At 42.6% G+C, this 17,496-nt stretch overlaps 2 protein-coding genes across 5 annotated transcripts in view; one reads left to right on the forward strand and one right to left on the reverse strand.

Annotated features, from left to right (window-relative positions):
• LOC115102818 (zinc finger and SCAN domain-containing protein 2-like) lies at positions 1-16,191 on the forward strand. Its single transcript, XM_065005606.1, has 7 exons — positions 1-1,488; positions 12,617-12,705; positions 12,831-12,944; positions 13,217-14,277; positions 14,368-14,474; positions 14,632-14,746; positions 14,911-16,191. Exons 4-7 carry the CDS (start codon positions 14,070-14,072, stop codon positions 15,972-15,974), a joined length of 1,494 nt encoding a protein of 497 aa, XP_064861678.1. The 5' UTR covers positions 1-1,488; positions 12,617-12,705; positions 12,831-12,944; positions 13,217-14,069; the 3' UTR covers positions 15,975-16,191.
• Positions 11,913-17,496, reverse strand: part of LOC115102817 (uncharacterized) — a 16,410-nt gene continuing 10,826 nt past the window's right edge. For 3 of the 4 annotated variants that reach the window (XM_029623135.2, XM_029623137.2, XM_029623136.2), the window contains 2 exons: positions 12,802-12,924; positions 11,913-12,678 (listed from right to left, as the gene is read on the reverse strand). In XM_029623135.2, coding sequence (XP_029478995.1) covers positions 12,440-12,678; positions 12,802-12,924 — 362 coding nt within the window. In that variant the 3' untranslated portion in view covers positions 11,913-12,439. The remainder of the gene's footprint in view (positions 12,679-12,801; positions 12,925-17,496) is intronic. The other variant, XM_065005608.1, reaches the window with a different exon arrangement.

Here is a 17,496-nt window from a genome sequence, read left to right on the forward strand (position 1 = left end):
AATGGTGGAGATGTACAGAAAGAGAATGTGAGAGAAAAGGAGAGACTCAGGAAGTCAACAGGGGAAGTTTAGTGGTTTCTTGCGTCATTGCTTGCTGCTGCTTGGTTGTGCCTGTGCAGAGTGAAGGTAGGAACAGTCTTAACTCTCTTACTCTTTCTTATTCTTGTTTTTACCTCTAAGTCACCCCGAAACTGGAGAAGAGTGACAGTGTGTTAGATGTGGGATGGTAGGGGTCAGGTTCAAGAGGCTTTATGTTCTACCACAGGCCTGCAGTCAGAAAGTACAGTTAAATTGACTTCTGCTGCAGTGAGAGAGCTACGAGCGGCAGGGAAGAGAGGTTCTCTCGGTCACAGAACAGCCAGAGCCATGGTTTGGGATGTCAGGGTGTTCATCAACATAGGAAGACTAGGCTTGATTGAATTTGAAGTGTCCCCAGACCATGGCACAGAGAGAGTGCTGGGGTGAAGAGTTTGGCCTGTTTATTTTGTGAAAAAAGACATTGGGGGAAAGTGAAGAGAGTGATGCATGCTGTAGATTGTGCACGGTGCATAGTTTGATTTTAAGGGATCACATTAAGTGTTTTGTTGGTGTACCCATATTCAGACGATTTTACTTTTCAGAGTGCCACAAACATGACACAGCAGAATGGGTTACAACATAGCTTAGTATAGCAAAGTAAAGATATGCATGTCACTGAGCGAAACAATAAAGCACAAAATGCAATGAAGAAAACAACACAGTGTAGAATATTAACGGCACTTTGTAAATGTTTATGAAATCCTCATGGTCACGTTACCATTGACCAATTCATACAGAAACTAAAAATCACAGACACACATAGAGAGTTGACAACAGGGCTGAATGTGAGAGGTTGAGGCAGGAGAAAAGAAGAGATGCGGAGACTCCGGAGAAAAGGAGGGAACAATGAGAAGGTGTTTGGCTGTGTGTGACCTGTTGGACCACCTGGCTACAAGCTGTCAGGAGAGTAAGTCCCATGTTCCCTCAGTCTGTTAGAATATGTTATACTTGAATTTGTTAAATATCAGCCTACAGTTTTTCCTCCCTGTCAGTTCTATAGAATATTATAATCTTGTCTGCCTCAGTTCCACAGATGCTGCGAAGCTGTAGTGAATTCATTGAGGAGCACGGGGGTTCTAAATGTGTCATGACGTGAATATCATTAATGTGATGACTGTTATTTATCGAATCAACTATGTTTAATTGTTAGCGATTAAATTAATCATGTAACAATTAACTCATTAGGAATTTGAGGCACCAGGGAAGAAGTTGTTTAATGAGTTACCATCTACCGCAGGAGTGGCTTCAGGACAAAAATGTCCTTTGGAGGCCGAGCCAGAGCCCGGACTTGACCCCGATCAAACATCTCTGGAGAGACCTGAAAATAGCTGTGCAGCGATGCTCCCCATCCAACATGACAGAGCTTGAGAGGATCTGCAGAGAAGAATGGGAGAAACTTCCCAAATACAGGTATGCCAAGCTTGTAGTGTCATACCCAAGAAGACACAAGGCTGTAATCGCTGCCAGAGGCGCTTCAACAAAGTATCGAGTAAAGGGTCTGAATACTTATGTAAATGTAATATTTCCGTTTATTATTTTTTTTATAAATGAACAAAAAACTTTTTTTTTAATGTTGCTTTGTCATTATGGTGTATTGTGTGTAGATCGGAATTCTTTTTGAATCAATTTGAGAATAATGCTGTAACATAACAAAATGTTGAAAAAGTTAATGGGTCTGAATACTTTCCGAAGGCACTGTATGCACATTTATTTATACTCTGGACTCCAACATTGATCGTCCTAATATTTCAATATTTCTTAATTCAATTATTTTACTTTTTATATTTGTGTGTATTGTTGTGTATTGTTAGATAGTACTGCCCTGTTGGAGCTAGGAACACAAACGTAGAATATGTAACGAATTTGCAAAACTGTACTTTAAGTTTAGAATTTGCAAAACATATGTTACAAATTCTAGCTAGGTGGCTAATGTTAGCTAGATGAAATGAAAGATCCCAGAAAATGTTCCATGCGCATAAAAAGCTTTCACATTTTGAACCGACATTTGTTTACCTCGCTGTTAGTGAGCATTTCTCCTTTGCCAAGGCAAACCTTCCACCTGGCAGATGTGTCATATCAAAAAGCTGATTAAGCAGCATGATCATTACACATGTGCACCTTGTGCTGGGGACAACAAAAGCTCATTCTAAAATGTGCAGCTTTGTCACACAACACAATGCCAAAGATGTCTCAAGTTTTGAGGGAGTGTGCAATTGGCATGCTGACTGCAGGAATGACCACTAGAGCTGTTTCAGAGAATTTTATGTTGATTTCTCTACCATAAGCCGCCTCCAACGTTGTTTAGAGAATTTGGCAGTATGTCCAACCGGCCTCAGAAATGCAGACCATGTTTAACCACGCCAGCCCAGGACCTTTACATTCGACTTCTTCACATGCAGGATCGTCTGAGACTAACCACCCGGGCGGCTGATGACAGCTGATGAAACTGTGTTCTCTTTATGGATGAATCCCGGTTTCAACAGTACTGGGCAGATGGCAGACAGAGTGTATGGCGTCGTGTGGACGAGTGGTTTGCTGATGTCAACATTGTGAACAGAGTGCACCATGGTGGGGTTATGGTATGAGCAGGCATAAGCTACGGACAACAAACAAAATAGCATTTTATTGATGGCAATTTGAACACACAGAGATACCGTGATGAAATCCTGAGGCCCATTGTTGTGCCATTCATCCGCTGCCATCACCTCATGTTTCAGCATGATAATGCACGGCCCCATGTCGCAAGGATCTGTACGTAGTTCCTGGAAGCTGAAAATGTCCCAGTTCTTCCATGGCCTGCATTCTCACCAGACACGTCACTCATTGAGCTTTTTTGGGATGCCCTGGATCAACGTGTAGGACAGTGTGTTCCAGCTCCCGCCAATATCCAATAACTTCGCACAGGCATTGAAGAGGAGTGGGACAACATTCCACAGGCCACAATCAACAGCCTGATCAACTCTATGTGAAGGAGATGTGTTGCGCTGCATGAGGCAAATGGTGGTCACACCAGATACTGACTGGTTTTCTGATCCATGGCCCTACCTTTTTTAAGCTATCTATGACCAACAGATGCATACAGTGGGGAGAACAAGTATTTGATACACTGCCGATTTTGCAGGTTTTCCTACTTACAAAGTATGTAGAGGTCTGTAATTTATCATAGGTACACTTCAACTGTGAGAGACGGAATCCAAAAACAAAAATCCAGGATGCAAATTAATTACTTAAAAATCATACAATGTGATTTTCTGGATTTTTGTTTTAGATATTTATATATTCAAATATTGACTGATATGATTGCAGATATGAAACAGACAAAGTAGTTCAAACGCTGTCAGTTCCACTGTAAACTTAAGGTCACCGGTTACTTTGCGTGAAATGTTTTTTTCAATGGGAAGTAATAGTTGTACATTTTGATTGGGAAATCCTTAATGGTTGTGTTTTTGTATTCTTATGACTGGGACCTACTGGCTTATTATGTCTGAGTTATGGACTGCTTATCCTTTAATATCATGCTGTGTGTGACTGCTGTCTTTCCATTGGCTCTATGCAGTGTTGTAGTGGTGACTGAAGAAGGTGGTATAGTCTAATTTTGTCAGAAAGTTCCCAAATGGCCTGCCCAGCGAAGTAAACACACCCTGTGTGAAAAATCCTATGTTTCTCTATGGTTTTTGAAACGCTTTCCTAAATATTTTTCACCTTTTCACTCTCAAAATCACACTTTTTTGAATAGAAAAAAAACACACATTTGATGATCTAAGTCCACAACAATTCTTAAACCACATCAATCTGATTGGGTGGGCCTGTCTGGGCCTGGCTCCCCAGTGGGTGGGCCTGTCTGGGCCTGGCTCCCCAGTGGGTGGGCCTGTCTGGGCCTGGCTCCCCAGTGGGTGGGCCTGTCTGGGCCTGGCTCCCCAGTGGGTGGGCCTGTCTGGGCCTGGCTCCCCAGTGGGTGGGCCTGTCTGGGCCTGGCTCCCAGTGGGTGGGCCTGTCTGGGCCTGGCTCCCCAGTGGGTGGGCCTGTCTGGGCCTGGCTCCCCAGTGGGTGGGCCTGTCTGGGCCTGGCTCCCCAGTGGGTGGGCCTGTCTGGGCCTGGCTCCCCAGTGGGTGGCTCTGTGTCCACCCAGGCCCATTCATGCATACACCCCTGATGCAAACAGTGCATGATAACAATTGCACATCTCAAATAGCCTGCTAACTAACACTTCGGACTAAACTTTTTTGCATACCCATTGTTGCCTTAGGATATTTACTAGTCAATGCTAACTAAGTTGAAACGTCTTTCCAACCCTACCGGCTACCGATGTCATTCTTCTATGACCTACTCCATGCCAAAACCAGCTGAGAGCTGGACTCTCTTGCTGTCTGCAGGTGATATTCCTGCAGATGATATTGGTATTACGGTTGCTGTCCTTTCAGAATCACAAACCTGTCACACACTGAAGACCTATAGGTTCACCACTGTACTAACCTGTCACACACTGAAGGCCTATAGGTTCACCACTGTACTAACCTGTCACACACTGAAGGCCTATAGGTTCACTACTGAAGACCTATAGGTTTACCACAGTACTAACCTGTCACACACTGAAGACCTATAGGTTCACCACTATACTAACCTGTCACACACTGAAGACCTATAGGTTCACCACTATACTAACCTGTCACACACTGAAGACCTATAGGTTCACCACTATACTAACCTGTCACACACTGAAGACCTATAGGTTCACCACTGTACTAACCTGTCACACACTGAAGGCCTATAGGTTCACTACTGAAGACCTATAGGTTTACCACAGTACTAACCTGTCACACACTGAAGACCTATAGGTTCAGCACTGTACTAACCTGTCACACACTGAAGACCTATAGGTTCACCACTGTACTAACCTGTCACACACTGAAGACCTATAGGTTCACCACTATACTAACCTGTCACACACTGAAGACCTATAGGTTCACCACTGTACTAACCTGTCACATACTGAAGGCCTATAGGTTCACTACTGAAGACCTATAGGTTCCCCACTGTACTAACCTGTCACACACTGAAGACCTATAGGTTCACCACTGTACTAACCTGTCACACACTGAAGGCCTATAGGTTCACAACTGAAGACCTATAGGTTTACCACAGTACTAACCTGTCACACACTGAAGACCTATAGGTTCACCACTATACTAACCTGTCACACACTGAAGACCTATAGGTTCACCACTATACTAACCTGTCACATACTGAAGGCCTATAGGTTCACTACTGAAGACCTATAGGTTCCCCACTGTACTAACCTGTCACACACTGAAGACCTATAGGTTCACCACTGAAGACCTATAGGTTCACCACTGTACTAACCTGTCACACACTGAAGACCTATAGGTTCACCACTATACTAACCTGTCACACACTGAAGACCTATAGGTTCACCACTATACTAACCTGTCACACACTGAAGTCCTATAGGTTCACCACTATACTAACCTGTCACACACTGAAGACCTATAGGTTCACCACTCTACTAACCTGTCACACACTGAAGACCTATAGGTTCACCACTCTACTAACCTGTCACACACTGAAGACCTATAGGTTCACCACTGTACTAACCTGTCACACACTGAAGGCCTATAGGTTCACTACTGAAGACCTATAGGTTCACCACTATACTAACCTGTCACACACTGAAGACCTATAGGTTCACCACTCTACTAACCTGTCACACACTGAAGACCTATAGGTTCACCACTCTACTAACCTGTCACACACTGAAGACCTATAGGTTCACCACTGAAGACCTATAGGTTCACCACTCTACTAACCTGTCACACACTGAAGACCTATAGGTTCACCACTGAAGACCTATAGGTTCCCCACTGTACTAACCTGTCACACACTGAAGACCTATAGGTTCACCACTCTACTAACCTGTCACACACTGAAGACCTATAGGTTCACCACTCTACTAACCTGTCACATACTGAAGACCTATAGGTTTACCACAGTACTAACCTGTCACACACTGAAGACCTATAGGTTCACCACTATACTAACCTGTCACACACTGAAGACCTATAGGTTCAGCACTGTACTAACCTGTCACACACTGAAGACCTATAGGTTCACCACTGTACTAACCTGTCACACACTGAAGACCTATAGGTTCACCACTATACTAACCTGTCACACACTGAAGACCTATAGGTTCACCACTGTACTAACCTGTCACATACTGAAGGCCTATAGGTTCACTACTGAAGACCTATAGCTTCCCCACTGTACTAACCTGTCACACACTGAAGACCTATAGGTTCACCACTGTACTAACCTGTCACACACTGAAGACCTATAGGTTCACCACTGTACTAACCTGTCACACACTGAAGGCCTATAGGTTCACTACTGAAGACCTATAGGTTCACCACTATACTAACCTGTCACACACTGAAGACCTATAGGTTCACCACTATACTAACCTGTCACACACTGAAGACCTATAGGTTCAGCACTGTACTATCCTGTCACACACTGAAGACCTATAGGTTCACCACTGTACTAGCCTGTCACATACTGAAGGCCTATAGGTTCACTACTGAAGACCTATAGGTTCCCCACTGTACTAACCTGTCACACACTGAAGACCTATAGGTTCACCACTCTACTAACCTGTCACACACTGAAGACCTATAGGTTCACCACTGAAGACCTATAGGTTCACCACTGAAGACCTATAGGTTCACCACTGTACTAACCTGTCACACACTGAAGACCTATAGGTTCACCACTATACTAATCTGTCACACACTGAAGACCTATAGGTTCAACACTATACTAACCTGTCACACTGAAGACCTATAGGTTCACCACTGTACTAACCTGTCACACACTGAAGACCTATAGGTTCACCACTATACTAACCTGTCACACACTGAAGACCTATAGGTTCACCACTATACTAACCTGTCACACACTGAAGACCTATAGGTTCACCACTATACTAACCTGTCACACACTGAAGACCTATAGGTTCACCACTCTACTAACCTGTCACACACTGAAGACCTATAGGTTCACCACTCTACTAACCTGTCACACACTGAAGACCTATAGGTTCACCACTGTACTAACCTGTCACACACTGAAGGCCTATAGGTTCACTACTGAAGACCTATAGGTTCACCACTATACTAACCTGTCACACACTGAAGACCTATAGGTTCACCACTATACTAACCTGTCACACACTGAAGACCTATAGGTTCACCACTGAAGACCTATAGGTTCACCACTGAAGACCTATAGGTTCACCACTGTACTAACCTGTCACACACTGAAGACCTATAGGTTCCCCACTGTACTAACCTGTCACACACTGAAGGCCTATAGGTTCACCACTATACTAATCTGTCACACACTGAAGACCTATAGGTTCAACACTATACTAACCTGTCACACTGAAGACCTATAGGTTCACCACTGTACTAACCTGTCACACACTGAAGACCTATAGGTTCACCACTATACTAACCTGTCACACACTGAAGACCTATAGGTTCACCACTATACTAACCTGTCACACACTGAAGACCTATAGGTTCACCACTATACTAACCTGTCACACACTGAAGACCTATAGGTTCACCACTCTACTAACCTGTCACACACTGAAGACCTATAGGTTCACCACTATACTAACCTGTCACACACTGAAGACCTATAGGTTCACCACTATACTAACCTGTCACACACTGAAGACCTATAGGTTCACCACTATACTAACCTGTCACACACTGAAGACCTATAGGTTCACCACTCTACTAACCTGTCACACACTGAAGACCTATAGGTTCACCACTCTACTAACCTGTCACACACTGAAGACCTATAGGTTCACCACTGAAGACCTATAGGTTCCCCACTGTACTAACCTGTCACACACTGAAGACCTATAGGTTCACCTCTCTACTAACCTGTCACACACTGAAGACCTATATGTTCACCACTGAAGACCTATAGGTTCCCCACTGTACTAACCTGTCACACACTGAAGACCTATAGGTTCACCACTCTACTAACCTGTCACACACTGAAGACCTATAGGTTCACCACTCTACTAACCTGTCACACACTGAAGACCTATAGGTTCACCACTGAAGACCTATAGGTTCCCCACTGTACTAACCTGTCACACACTGAAGACCTATAGGTTCACCACTGAAGACCTATAGGTTCCCCACTGTACTAACCTGTCACACACTGAAGACCTATAGGTTCACCACTGAAGACCTATAGGTTCACCACTCTACTAACCTGTCACACACTGAAGACCTATAGGTTCACCACTATACTAACCTGTCACACACTGAAGGCCTATAGGTTCACCACTGCGCAAATATGTCTATAATATATATAAAGTTAAGATACTGTTAAGATGTAAATGTTTCAAGAAAGGAGTGTATATATTTATGAAGACTGTGATCCTTTTGTCCGTAGTCTGTTGAAGGTGTCTACATACTCAGTGCCTTCCCCAGTGATGCACCTGTACGACGACTCTATCCTGCTGGGAACCTGTGAGGATAGAAATGTAACCTGTGTCCTTGTTGATGCTGATAGGGAAATTAAGGAAAGCACAAGCAGGCGCACACACATTATTATGTGGTACACCAAATCTAGACTGATAAATACTGACTTGAGATGTACATAACTGATTCAATTGCAGTTGGAAGGTTGACATAAGAATTATTGGGTCGGTGGCAATGATGAAAAAAGCACATGCACACAAAGGCCCGGTCATAGGTGAGACAAAAAATGTTTTGCCCTACTATACCCCTGCAAAACTAGAAGAGTCCCAATAAACAAAATATGTTTTTTTTAAAGATAAAAAAAAAAAAAATTAAATACGTATTTCCAGACATTGAAGTTAGGTTCATTTTAGGTTCTGAATGAAAGGTCAAATACATTTTCCAGATGTTGAAGTTAGGTTCATTTTAGGTTCTGCCAGACCTAACTTCCCAACATCAGTAGACCTCACTAATGCTCATGGCTGAATGGAGAAGTACAGCAATGTTCCAACATCAGTTGGAAAGCCTTCCCAGAAGAATTGGAGGCTGTTATGGGTATTAATGCCCATGATTTTGGAATGAGATGTTGGACAAGCAGGTGTCCAGATAGTTCTGATTGTGTCATAGTGTAGATGTCTATAAATGACGTCTTTTCAACTTTAATTCAGAACAGAAAATACACCAGATTTCAACAAAATTGGAAAATACATCTTATCAATGTCTGGAAAATGTGTATTTTCAACATCTGGAAAATGTATTTGACCTTTCATTCAGAACCTAAAATGGTTAACTTCAACATCTGGAAAGTATTTGACCATTTTCATTCAGAATGTTAAAATGTTCATTTTAACATCTGGAAAATGTATTTGAAATACATTTTCCAGATTTTCCAGATGTTGAAGTTAGGTTCATTTTAGGTTCTGAATGAAAGGTCAAATACATTTTCCAGATGTTGAAAATACACATTTTCCAGACATTGATAAGATGTATTTTCCAAGTGTTGAAATCTGGTGTATTTTCTGTTCTGAATTAAAGTTGAAAAGACGTCATTTATAGACATCTACACTACACAATCAGAACTATCTGGACACCTGCTTGTCCAACATCTCATTCCAAAATCATGGGCATTAATACCCCTTTGCTGCTATAACAGCCTCCACTCTTCTGGGAAGGCTTTCCACTAGATGTTGGAACATTGCTGCGGGGACTTGCTTCCATTCAGCCATGAGCATTAGTGAGGTCGGGCACTGATGTTGGAAAGTTAGGTCTGGCTTGCAGTCGGCTTTCCAATTCATCCCAAAGGTGTTCCATGGGGTTGAGTCTCTGTGCAGGCCAATCAAGTTCTTCCACACCGATCTCAACAAACCATTTCTGTATTGACCTCGTTTTGTGCACGGGGACATTGTCATGCTGAAACAGGAAAGACCCTTCCACAAAGTTTGAAGTACAGAATCATCTAATGTCATTGTATGCTGTAGCTTTAAGATTTCCTTTCACTGGAACTAAGGGGCATAGCCCGAACCATGAAAAACAGCACCAGACCATTATTTCTCCTCCACTAAACTTTACATTTGGCACTATGCATTGGGGCAGGTAGCGTTCTAGCATCCGCCAAACCCAGATTCGTCTCTGAATGCCAGATGCCTGATACATAATTTCAGAGAACATGTTTCCACTGCTCCAGAGTCCAATGAAAGTCACTGATCTCTTCAGTAAGGCCATTATACTGCCAATGTTTGTCTATGGAGACTGGATGGCGGTGTGCTAGATTTTTTACACCTGTCAGCAATGGGTATGACTGAAATAGGCAAATCCACTCATTTTAAGGGGCGTCCACATACTTTTGTATATATAGTGTATGTTTGTACCAAATCAAGTCCAGACCGGACCAAATCTGAACCAAATATAGACGTCTTACTGGGGGGTGTAGCTTACAGTGTAAGGCCTGCAATGGACTTTTATGAATGCCCATCCATGTGGTAGACCTACCATTTATAAAACAGGCAGATGTTTGTTACTAACTAGTTTTTTTTGTGAGCAAAATGATCATGATCTCCATAATAATTGGGGCCTCAAATAAAAAAAATATACATGTGTGGGGGCCTCAAGGGGGGTGGCAGGTGTTGCAGCTTTTGGGAAAATAATTGTCTGGTATGTTGCTGGTAAACTCACCAAGAAGCCACCAAGCACAACCTGTCCTTTCTGCTCGCCTAGCAGTCAAGTGCTTTTTTAATCATTGGCCAACATCCCAAGAATTTGTGTGTCATCCTTCGAACTGCAATTTAATCAGTTATGTACATTTCAAGTCAGTGTTTATTAGTCTAGATCTGTTGTACCAAGTAATAATGTGTGTGTACCATGTGTTGTTTGTCCAGGGCCGGCCCGCCCATTAGGTAGGATTAGGCGGCCGCCTTTTGAGGCAGATAGACGAGGGCAGCATTTTCCGAGCTAAACTGACCAAGACGCATCTCCAACAACACGTAAAACCTCACATAACTCTGCCCAAAAACAATGACAATTTCTTTCAACCAGTGGCATATGGGCTTTTCAGGTGAGTGCTAATGCATTCCTTTGATAAGCAGTGCCCACTTTGTCAAAGGCAGGGGAGCAAAATATTTGTGTTGTCTATTCACAGCATGTGTCTCCAGAGTGCTGTTGGAGAGACGCAATGCTGCGGCATAGGAGATATAGCTTAAAGAGTATGTGAACTTTTATGTAACCTCCAGGCTGGAGAGAAAATTAATGACAATGTAATGAGACGGACACTTTTTAAATCATGCACGTTTCTCAGATCAAATAGCCTAACCTAAATGGAGCCCAATCAAATAAAAACTGCACTGGCATGTTAAAACCTCTTCGGGATCGGTGTCCTTCCACGGGACTGTTGAGCTAATGCAGTCTAATGCAATTAGCATGAGGTTGTAAGTAACAAGATTTCCCAGGACATAGACATATCTGATATGGGCAGAAAGCTTACATTCTTGTTAATATAACTGCACAGCCCAATTTACTATTACAGTGAAATAATACCATGCTATTGTTTGAGGAGAGTGCACAATTTTGAACATGAAAAGTTATTAATAAACAAATTAGGCACATTTGGGCAGTCTTGATACAAAATTTTGAACAGAAATGAAATGGTTCATTGGATCACTCTAAAAATGTGCACATACACTGCTGCCATCAGTTGGCCAAAATCTAAATTGCACCTGGGCTGGAATAATACATTATGGCCTTTCTCTTGCATTTCTAAATGGTGGTACAAAAAAATACAAAATAAAGTTTTTTTATTTTCTTTGCATGATCTTTTACCAGATCTATTGTGTTATATTCTCTTACATTCCTTTCACATTTCCACAACTTCAAAGTGTTTCCTTTCAACTGGTACCAAGAATATGCATATCCTTGCTTCAGGAGCAACAGGCAGTTGGATTTGGTTATGTCATTTTAGGCGAAAATTGAAAAATAGTGGCAGATCCTTAAGAGGTTAGCCTCTTAGGGACCCCTTATATGCCCACTGCACAAAAAATGGACCAGCCCCTCTGGCATTTCGGCCATTGATGAATGGTAATATCTGCCTTCCCTAGAATGCCATGGGCCCAAAGACTGACCTGTCATCATGTGGTGACATTGAGATAGAAATGGACGGGACTAGTGAGGGAAAAAGTGGCTGGATATCTGCATTGACTGTGGAGGGAGGTTGCTGCACTGCAGTACAATGACACTCACATACACATTTTGATCTTGTGAATCATCTGTAAACAAGTTGTTATATGAATAATGTATTAACTGCATCGTTAATCTGTGTCGTGTCTCCAGAGTTGGGTGTGTGTGGAGAGAGATTCCAAGGGAAACATGTGATTCAACCAGCCACCCAATGTCAACTCCTGGAGCATGTCTCTCTTTTTCTCTGATGAAACTGATTTTCTTCTCTCAATGATGACGATTTGGATGGATTCTCCCTCGGCACACAGTGACAGGATCAGTGTACTGCAATTCACAAACGGCACAATCATCGTGGCGTCCCATGACAGAACTGTCAAAATGTGGGGCAAACATCAAGGTGCATGTCATTCTAACTCTTCAACTTCAACTTCCACATATACAAATCATTTAATCAAGAATGGATGAGTCGTCACAACAATGCATGAACGCTTACACTTTATCTCTCCGTATCTCGCTCTACAGGTGTGTTTGTGTGGGTCCTGTTCTAGTCTTGGAGGTGAACCTGCACTGCTCCAGTGAACTGGTGTGGGTGATGAAGTCAGCTCTACTTCCTCTCCTGTAGAGAACAACCACCCAGTTAGTGTACACACAGTGTACACACAGTCATTGTATGCACATAGCTCCATACACACACACATACAATCATAATTCACTTACTCTCACAGACATATCAGTACTACTGTACTTTTATGCATAGTCTCTCATGTTGCTCAATCAACTACTCGCTATCTTCTTATACACTATCTGATATGCATACACTTTATATCTAATACCACTACATTGAGTATACAAAACATTAGGAACACCTTCCTAATATTGAGTTGCACCCCCCCCCCTTTTGCCCTCAGAACAGCCTCAATTCGTCGGGGCGTGGACTCTACAAGGTGTCAAAAGCATTCCAAAGGGATGCTGGCCGATTTGATTTATTGACTCCAATGCTTGATATCCTTTGGGTGGTGGCTCATTCGTGATACACACGGGAAACGGTTGAGCGTGAAAAACCCAGCAGCTTTGCAGTTCTTTACACACTCAAAACCAGTGCACCTGGCACCTAAAACCATACCTTGTTCAAAGGCACTTTTTCTTGCCCATTCACCCTCTGAATGGCACACATACATAATCCATGTCTCAAGGCTTAAAAATCCTTCTTTAACTAGTCTCCTCCCCTTCATCTACATTGATTGAAGTGGATTAAACAGGTGGCATCAATAAGGGGTCTTAGACAATCCAGATGTAGGCTATTACATGGAAAGAGCAGGCATCCTAATGTTTCGTGCACTCAGTGTGTATATATGTGTGCCTTAAAAACCCTAAGAGAATAACCTCTTAATGTTAATCAGCTATAGTTAATGTAGTAAGCAATAGTTACTTGAAATATATAATTCAATTACGTTTATTTTAAGTTTACATTCATCTAGTTGCACTCTACATGCAGACTAGAACAGAACCTCGTTTTTACCTGCCAGGCAAGGCCGGTGATAATTATACCAATTTTGAAGGGCTGTTGCAGTCTTGTATTTACGGTAGTACATATTTATGTCACGTGTTGAAGGGAAGCGCGATTGCAATTGCGCACGCATCTCACACGCAATATTGTTGCAATTTGTCAACATTTACTGATTGTTTGTTGCATATTAGCTCGGAAATTGGAGACTTTACTTAGCGCAGAGAATACAAATTCTGTCATTTGGACTGGACAAGATGGCCAGCTGCAATTTCCAGGCGCAGTTGGTATCTATTATGGAGGTATTGGCTAAAGCAGCTGTAGCAGAAATAAACAAACGAGTTGATGATAGCTGTGCAGTTATACGTTTGGAAATGACCCAAAGCCAGCGAGATATTGATGTACTGAAAAGGAAGTGTCAAATGATGGAGGGCGAGCTGAAGAAGACGCGAGTCAGGAGAAAAGGTAATGTGTTATTCATGATAAATTGATTGCATGTACAAAACCCAAATGTTTTACTATGTTTTAATACGACTCAATACAATTATTTTCCAGTTTTTTACCCCATGGCATCAGCAAGATCTTCATATCCAGTCAAGATTGTTTTGAACAAGCAGAGGAGTAACTCACAGTGGAGAGATGGAGAGGACTCTCAACCCCAGGTGTGATACATCACCTTTTACAATTACAGAGACCTGACCTCTTGCATCAATTCTGTTATTGGATTTTCAGGAGATTTTACTCCTTTTGTTTTATTCATGAGTATGAAAGTGTTAAATATGGTGTGTCCAGAGTGATAACCTCAGTCCCCTGTTACAGCCTACAGATGTGGAGCAGAGAGCAGAGACTGAACCAATACTGATCAAAGATGAGGAGACGGCAGAGGATGTGTGGAAGACTGACCCTCAGGAAGAGCTCAGGATCACTGGAGAGGGTGGGTGCGACCATAAGGGGTACTGCTCTGTCTGTCTATGGAAGACTGTGTGGGTGTGGTGGTATGCGTGTTCATTGGCGTCATTTCGGCTAAACCTAGGGCACGTACACTCACAGTCAGTTCTAAAGCAGTCGTGTAATGTTTATTTTATCTTAAATCTTTAGAGTCTGGTTCCAAGCCTGGGCAACCACCATCCTTTGAGCAACGGCATTGTGATGTGGACTTCATCACACAACCCAACATATCTCCTGAAGACTCAGTGGAACATTACCCCAATTCTGATGGTCCAGAGGAACCAGGCACACCCCAGCTCACATCTACAGACGTTTTCAGCACAGAGCAGCACCGGCCAGATGAGGACTCACAAGATCTAGTGATGGTGAAGGATGAGAAAGAGGAGGAGCTGGATCAGACCACGTCCCTTACAGGACCTGACCAGTTTGTCATGGATGAGACTGATGGGCAGCTGTGGACCTCTGTGGATCCAGGCAGAGATACTGACCCAGATGGCCACCAAATGTTCTCATTTCATGCCTCAGAAGAGTACTCTCAGAATATCTCTTTTTTCCCATCTCATTGTGGGCTGCCATCCCTGCCTACTATGACAGATGGTGTAGGGCCATCGGTTCATTCTAGAGGGAAACCACATGCTAACATGTTCAGTGCAGCAGCACACATGAAAAGACATGTCAGGACATTGGCTGATGAGACTAGACAACAGATGCCAGAAGAACAGAGCAGTGAGACGCTGAACTCAAATAATGATGGAAATAGTTTAGCTTTACAGCCAAGGCAGCATCAGCAAAGGGCTTCAGAAGCAACAGTGAGAATGAGTGAGTGCATGACAGGGTCAAACATGGCCACCACCTCCACCTTCTCTGGATACAGCCTGAGTCGCAGTAGTTTTAACATGGTGAAGAGAATGAGGACTCAGTGGAGGTCGGGCGGCACCACTGAGAGGCGTTTCAGAGAGAAACCGCACACCTGCGAACAGTGTGGCAGGAGTTTCACCAAGCAGTGGAACCTGATCAGACATGCTGTGGTCCACAGCGGGGAGAAGCCCTACGAGTGCACACAGTGTGGGAAATGCTTCACCCGGCGCTCCAGTATGAAGTCACATCAGAGAACTCACATAGGAGAGAGTCCAGTGTCTCAACATGTTGTACCCCGATACCCCTTGGATCCACATACAAGTTTAATGTTGTCTCAGGCCAGGTGGAATAAATAGGGACATAATTGCATACTTTCTATGTGAAAATGTGGTCTGTATTTAGAAGGTACAGAGACATTTTACAATATTTTTCTCCCAATTGATTTGTGAAATGCTTTGTCTGTTGATGGCTCCTCACTTTCATTTTAACAATCTATTTACAACTGGTAATGTGTTTTTGCCCAACAAAATCATAAACATGTTATATTCATTCAAATAAAATCATGAAAGAGTCCGTCTGTGCTTTTAGATAAATAATTTATAGGATCCTTTTAGTATGTGTTTTATATAGTTAGACCCACACCAGCTGGGATGTCACTTCTTTCCAAAGGAACAGTCTCATATTAGGTCTAGTTAATAACATAACTTGATTTCCCAAGTTATATTTTCACGTTACTCTGCTGCCATAAAATGTTTAGTTATGTCGACTCAACTAGGCAATGACATATTTGTTTCAGTGTAATAGGCTATACATGCTCATACAGCTTTACATTTTACATCTGCAAACTATGCTTTTACTGTGTACGTTGTCTAAACTGACATTGCACCGGTACTGGATCAAACTGGTAATCTCAATCAAAGAACATTAGTATAGATCAAGGATGGGCAAGTTTGATGGGGGACACAAAAAAATTGAATTTATCATGAGGATCTGCAATGGCTAGCGTGTCTACATACCCACACATGCAACCAGTGCCAGTTCTGGCCTTTTTGGGGTTGTCTGATTTAGTTTTCATAACATGGCAAAAATAGTGGAACTGGAAAGTTCCATTCGGTGTGATAAAGTAAAGGCTTTGAATTTCAGCCAGCAGCTACAGTAGGCTACACACCAATGTTTGAGTTGAGCACAGCGTTGGTGCGCGTTGTAGACTATTTCATTCCCTTCATCTGAACATCAGTGTCAGCAATAATCTTGCATGTCAGTTCAGTGCACACTGCGTAAAGGAAAATGCAATATCCGAGAATCCATTTTTTTGTATTAGGCCGTCATCTCCAAATCAGAGATTTCAAGTAATTGCATTATGAACCTAACATTTGCGCATAGCCTACTGCTGTGTTTACAATGCGTATAAATACAAGTTTAAAATGTTAAAGGCTAAATGTTCTGATCTGTTGCATCAGTCTTATTGCTTTAAAAAATATATATATATATGTACTGGTTGTTTGAATTTAGGATCTATCATTCTACAACTGTCCCGGAGTTTGTTTGGAATAGGCAATCCTCGCACAGAAGGTCAACTTTTCTACTCTGGGGGATAGTAGATTGACATAGACTAGTGATTTTGCAGTTCATTACTCATCTTGCTGTTTTCAAAGTCCACATCGGAATTCGGTAAAGGCCACGCCATTGCATCCTTGAGTTGCATGTTCTGTTAAGATGAATTCCCATAATCTAAATGTGATATATGTCATTCTGAGCACCATGGGAGGACGCCCTAATCAGGTTACGCAGCCAATGCATATGGGTCCGGTAAACATCTCAAATGTCTGGTAAGTTAAAATGCCCCGACACATTCTCCCAATGGAGATTGCACACCCC

The sequence above is a fragment of the Oncorhynchus nerka genome, linkage group LG20, assembly GCF_034236695.1.
Source record: "Oncorhynchus nerka isolate Pitt River linkage group LG20, Oner_Uvic_2.0, whole genome shotgun sequence".
NCBI classification, from domain to species: domain Eukaryota; kingdom Metazoa; phylum Chordata; class Actinopteri; order Salmoniformes; family Salmonidae; genus Oncorhynchus; species Oncorhynchus nerka.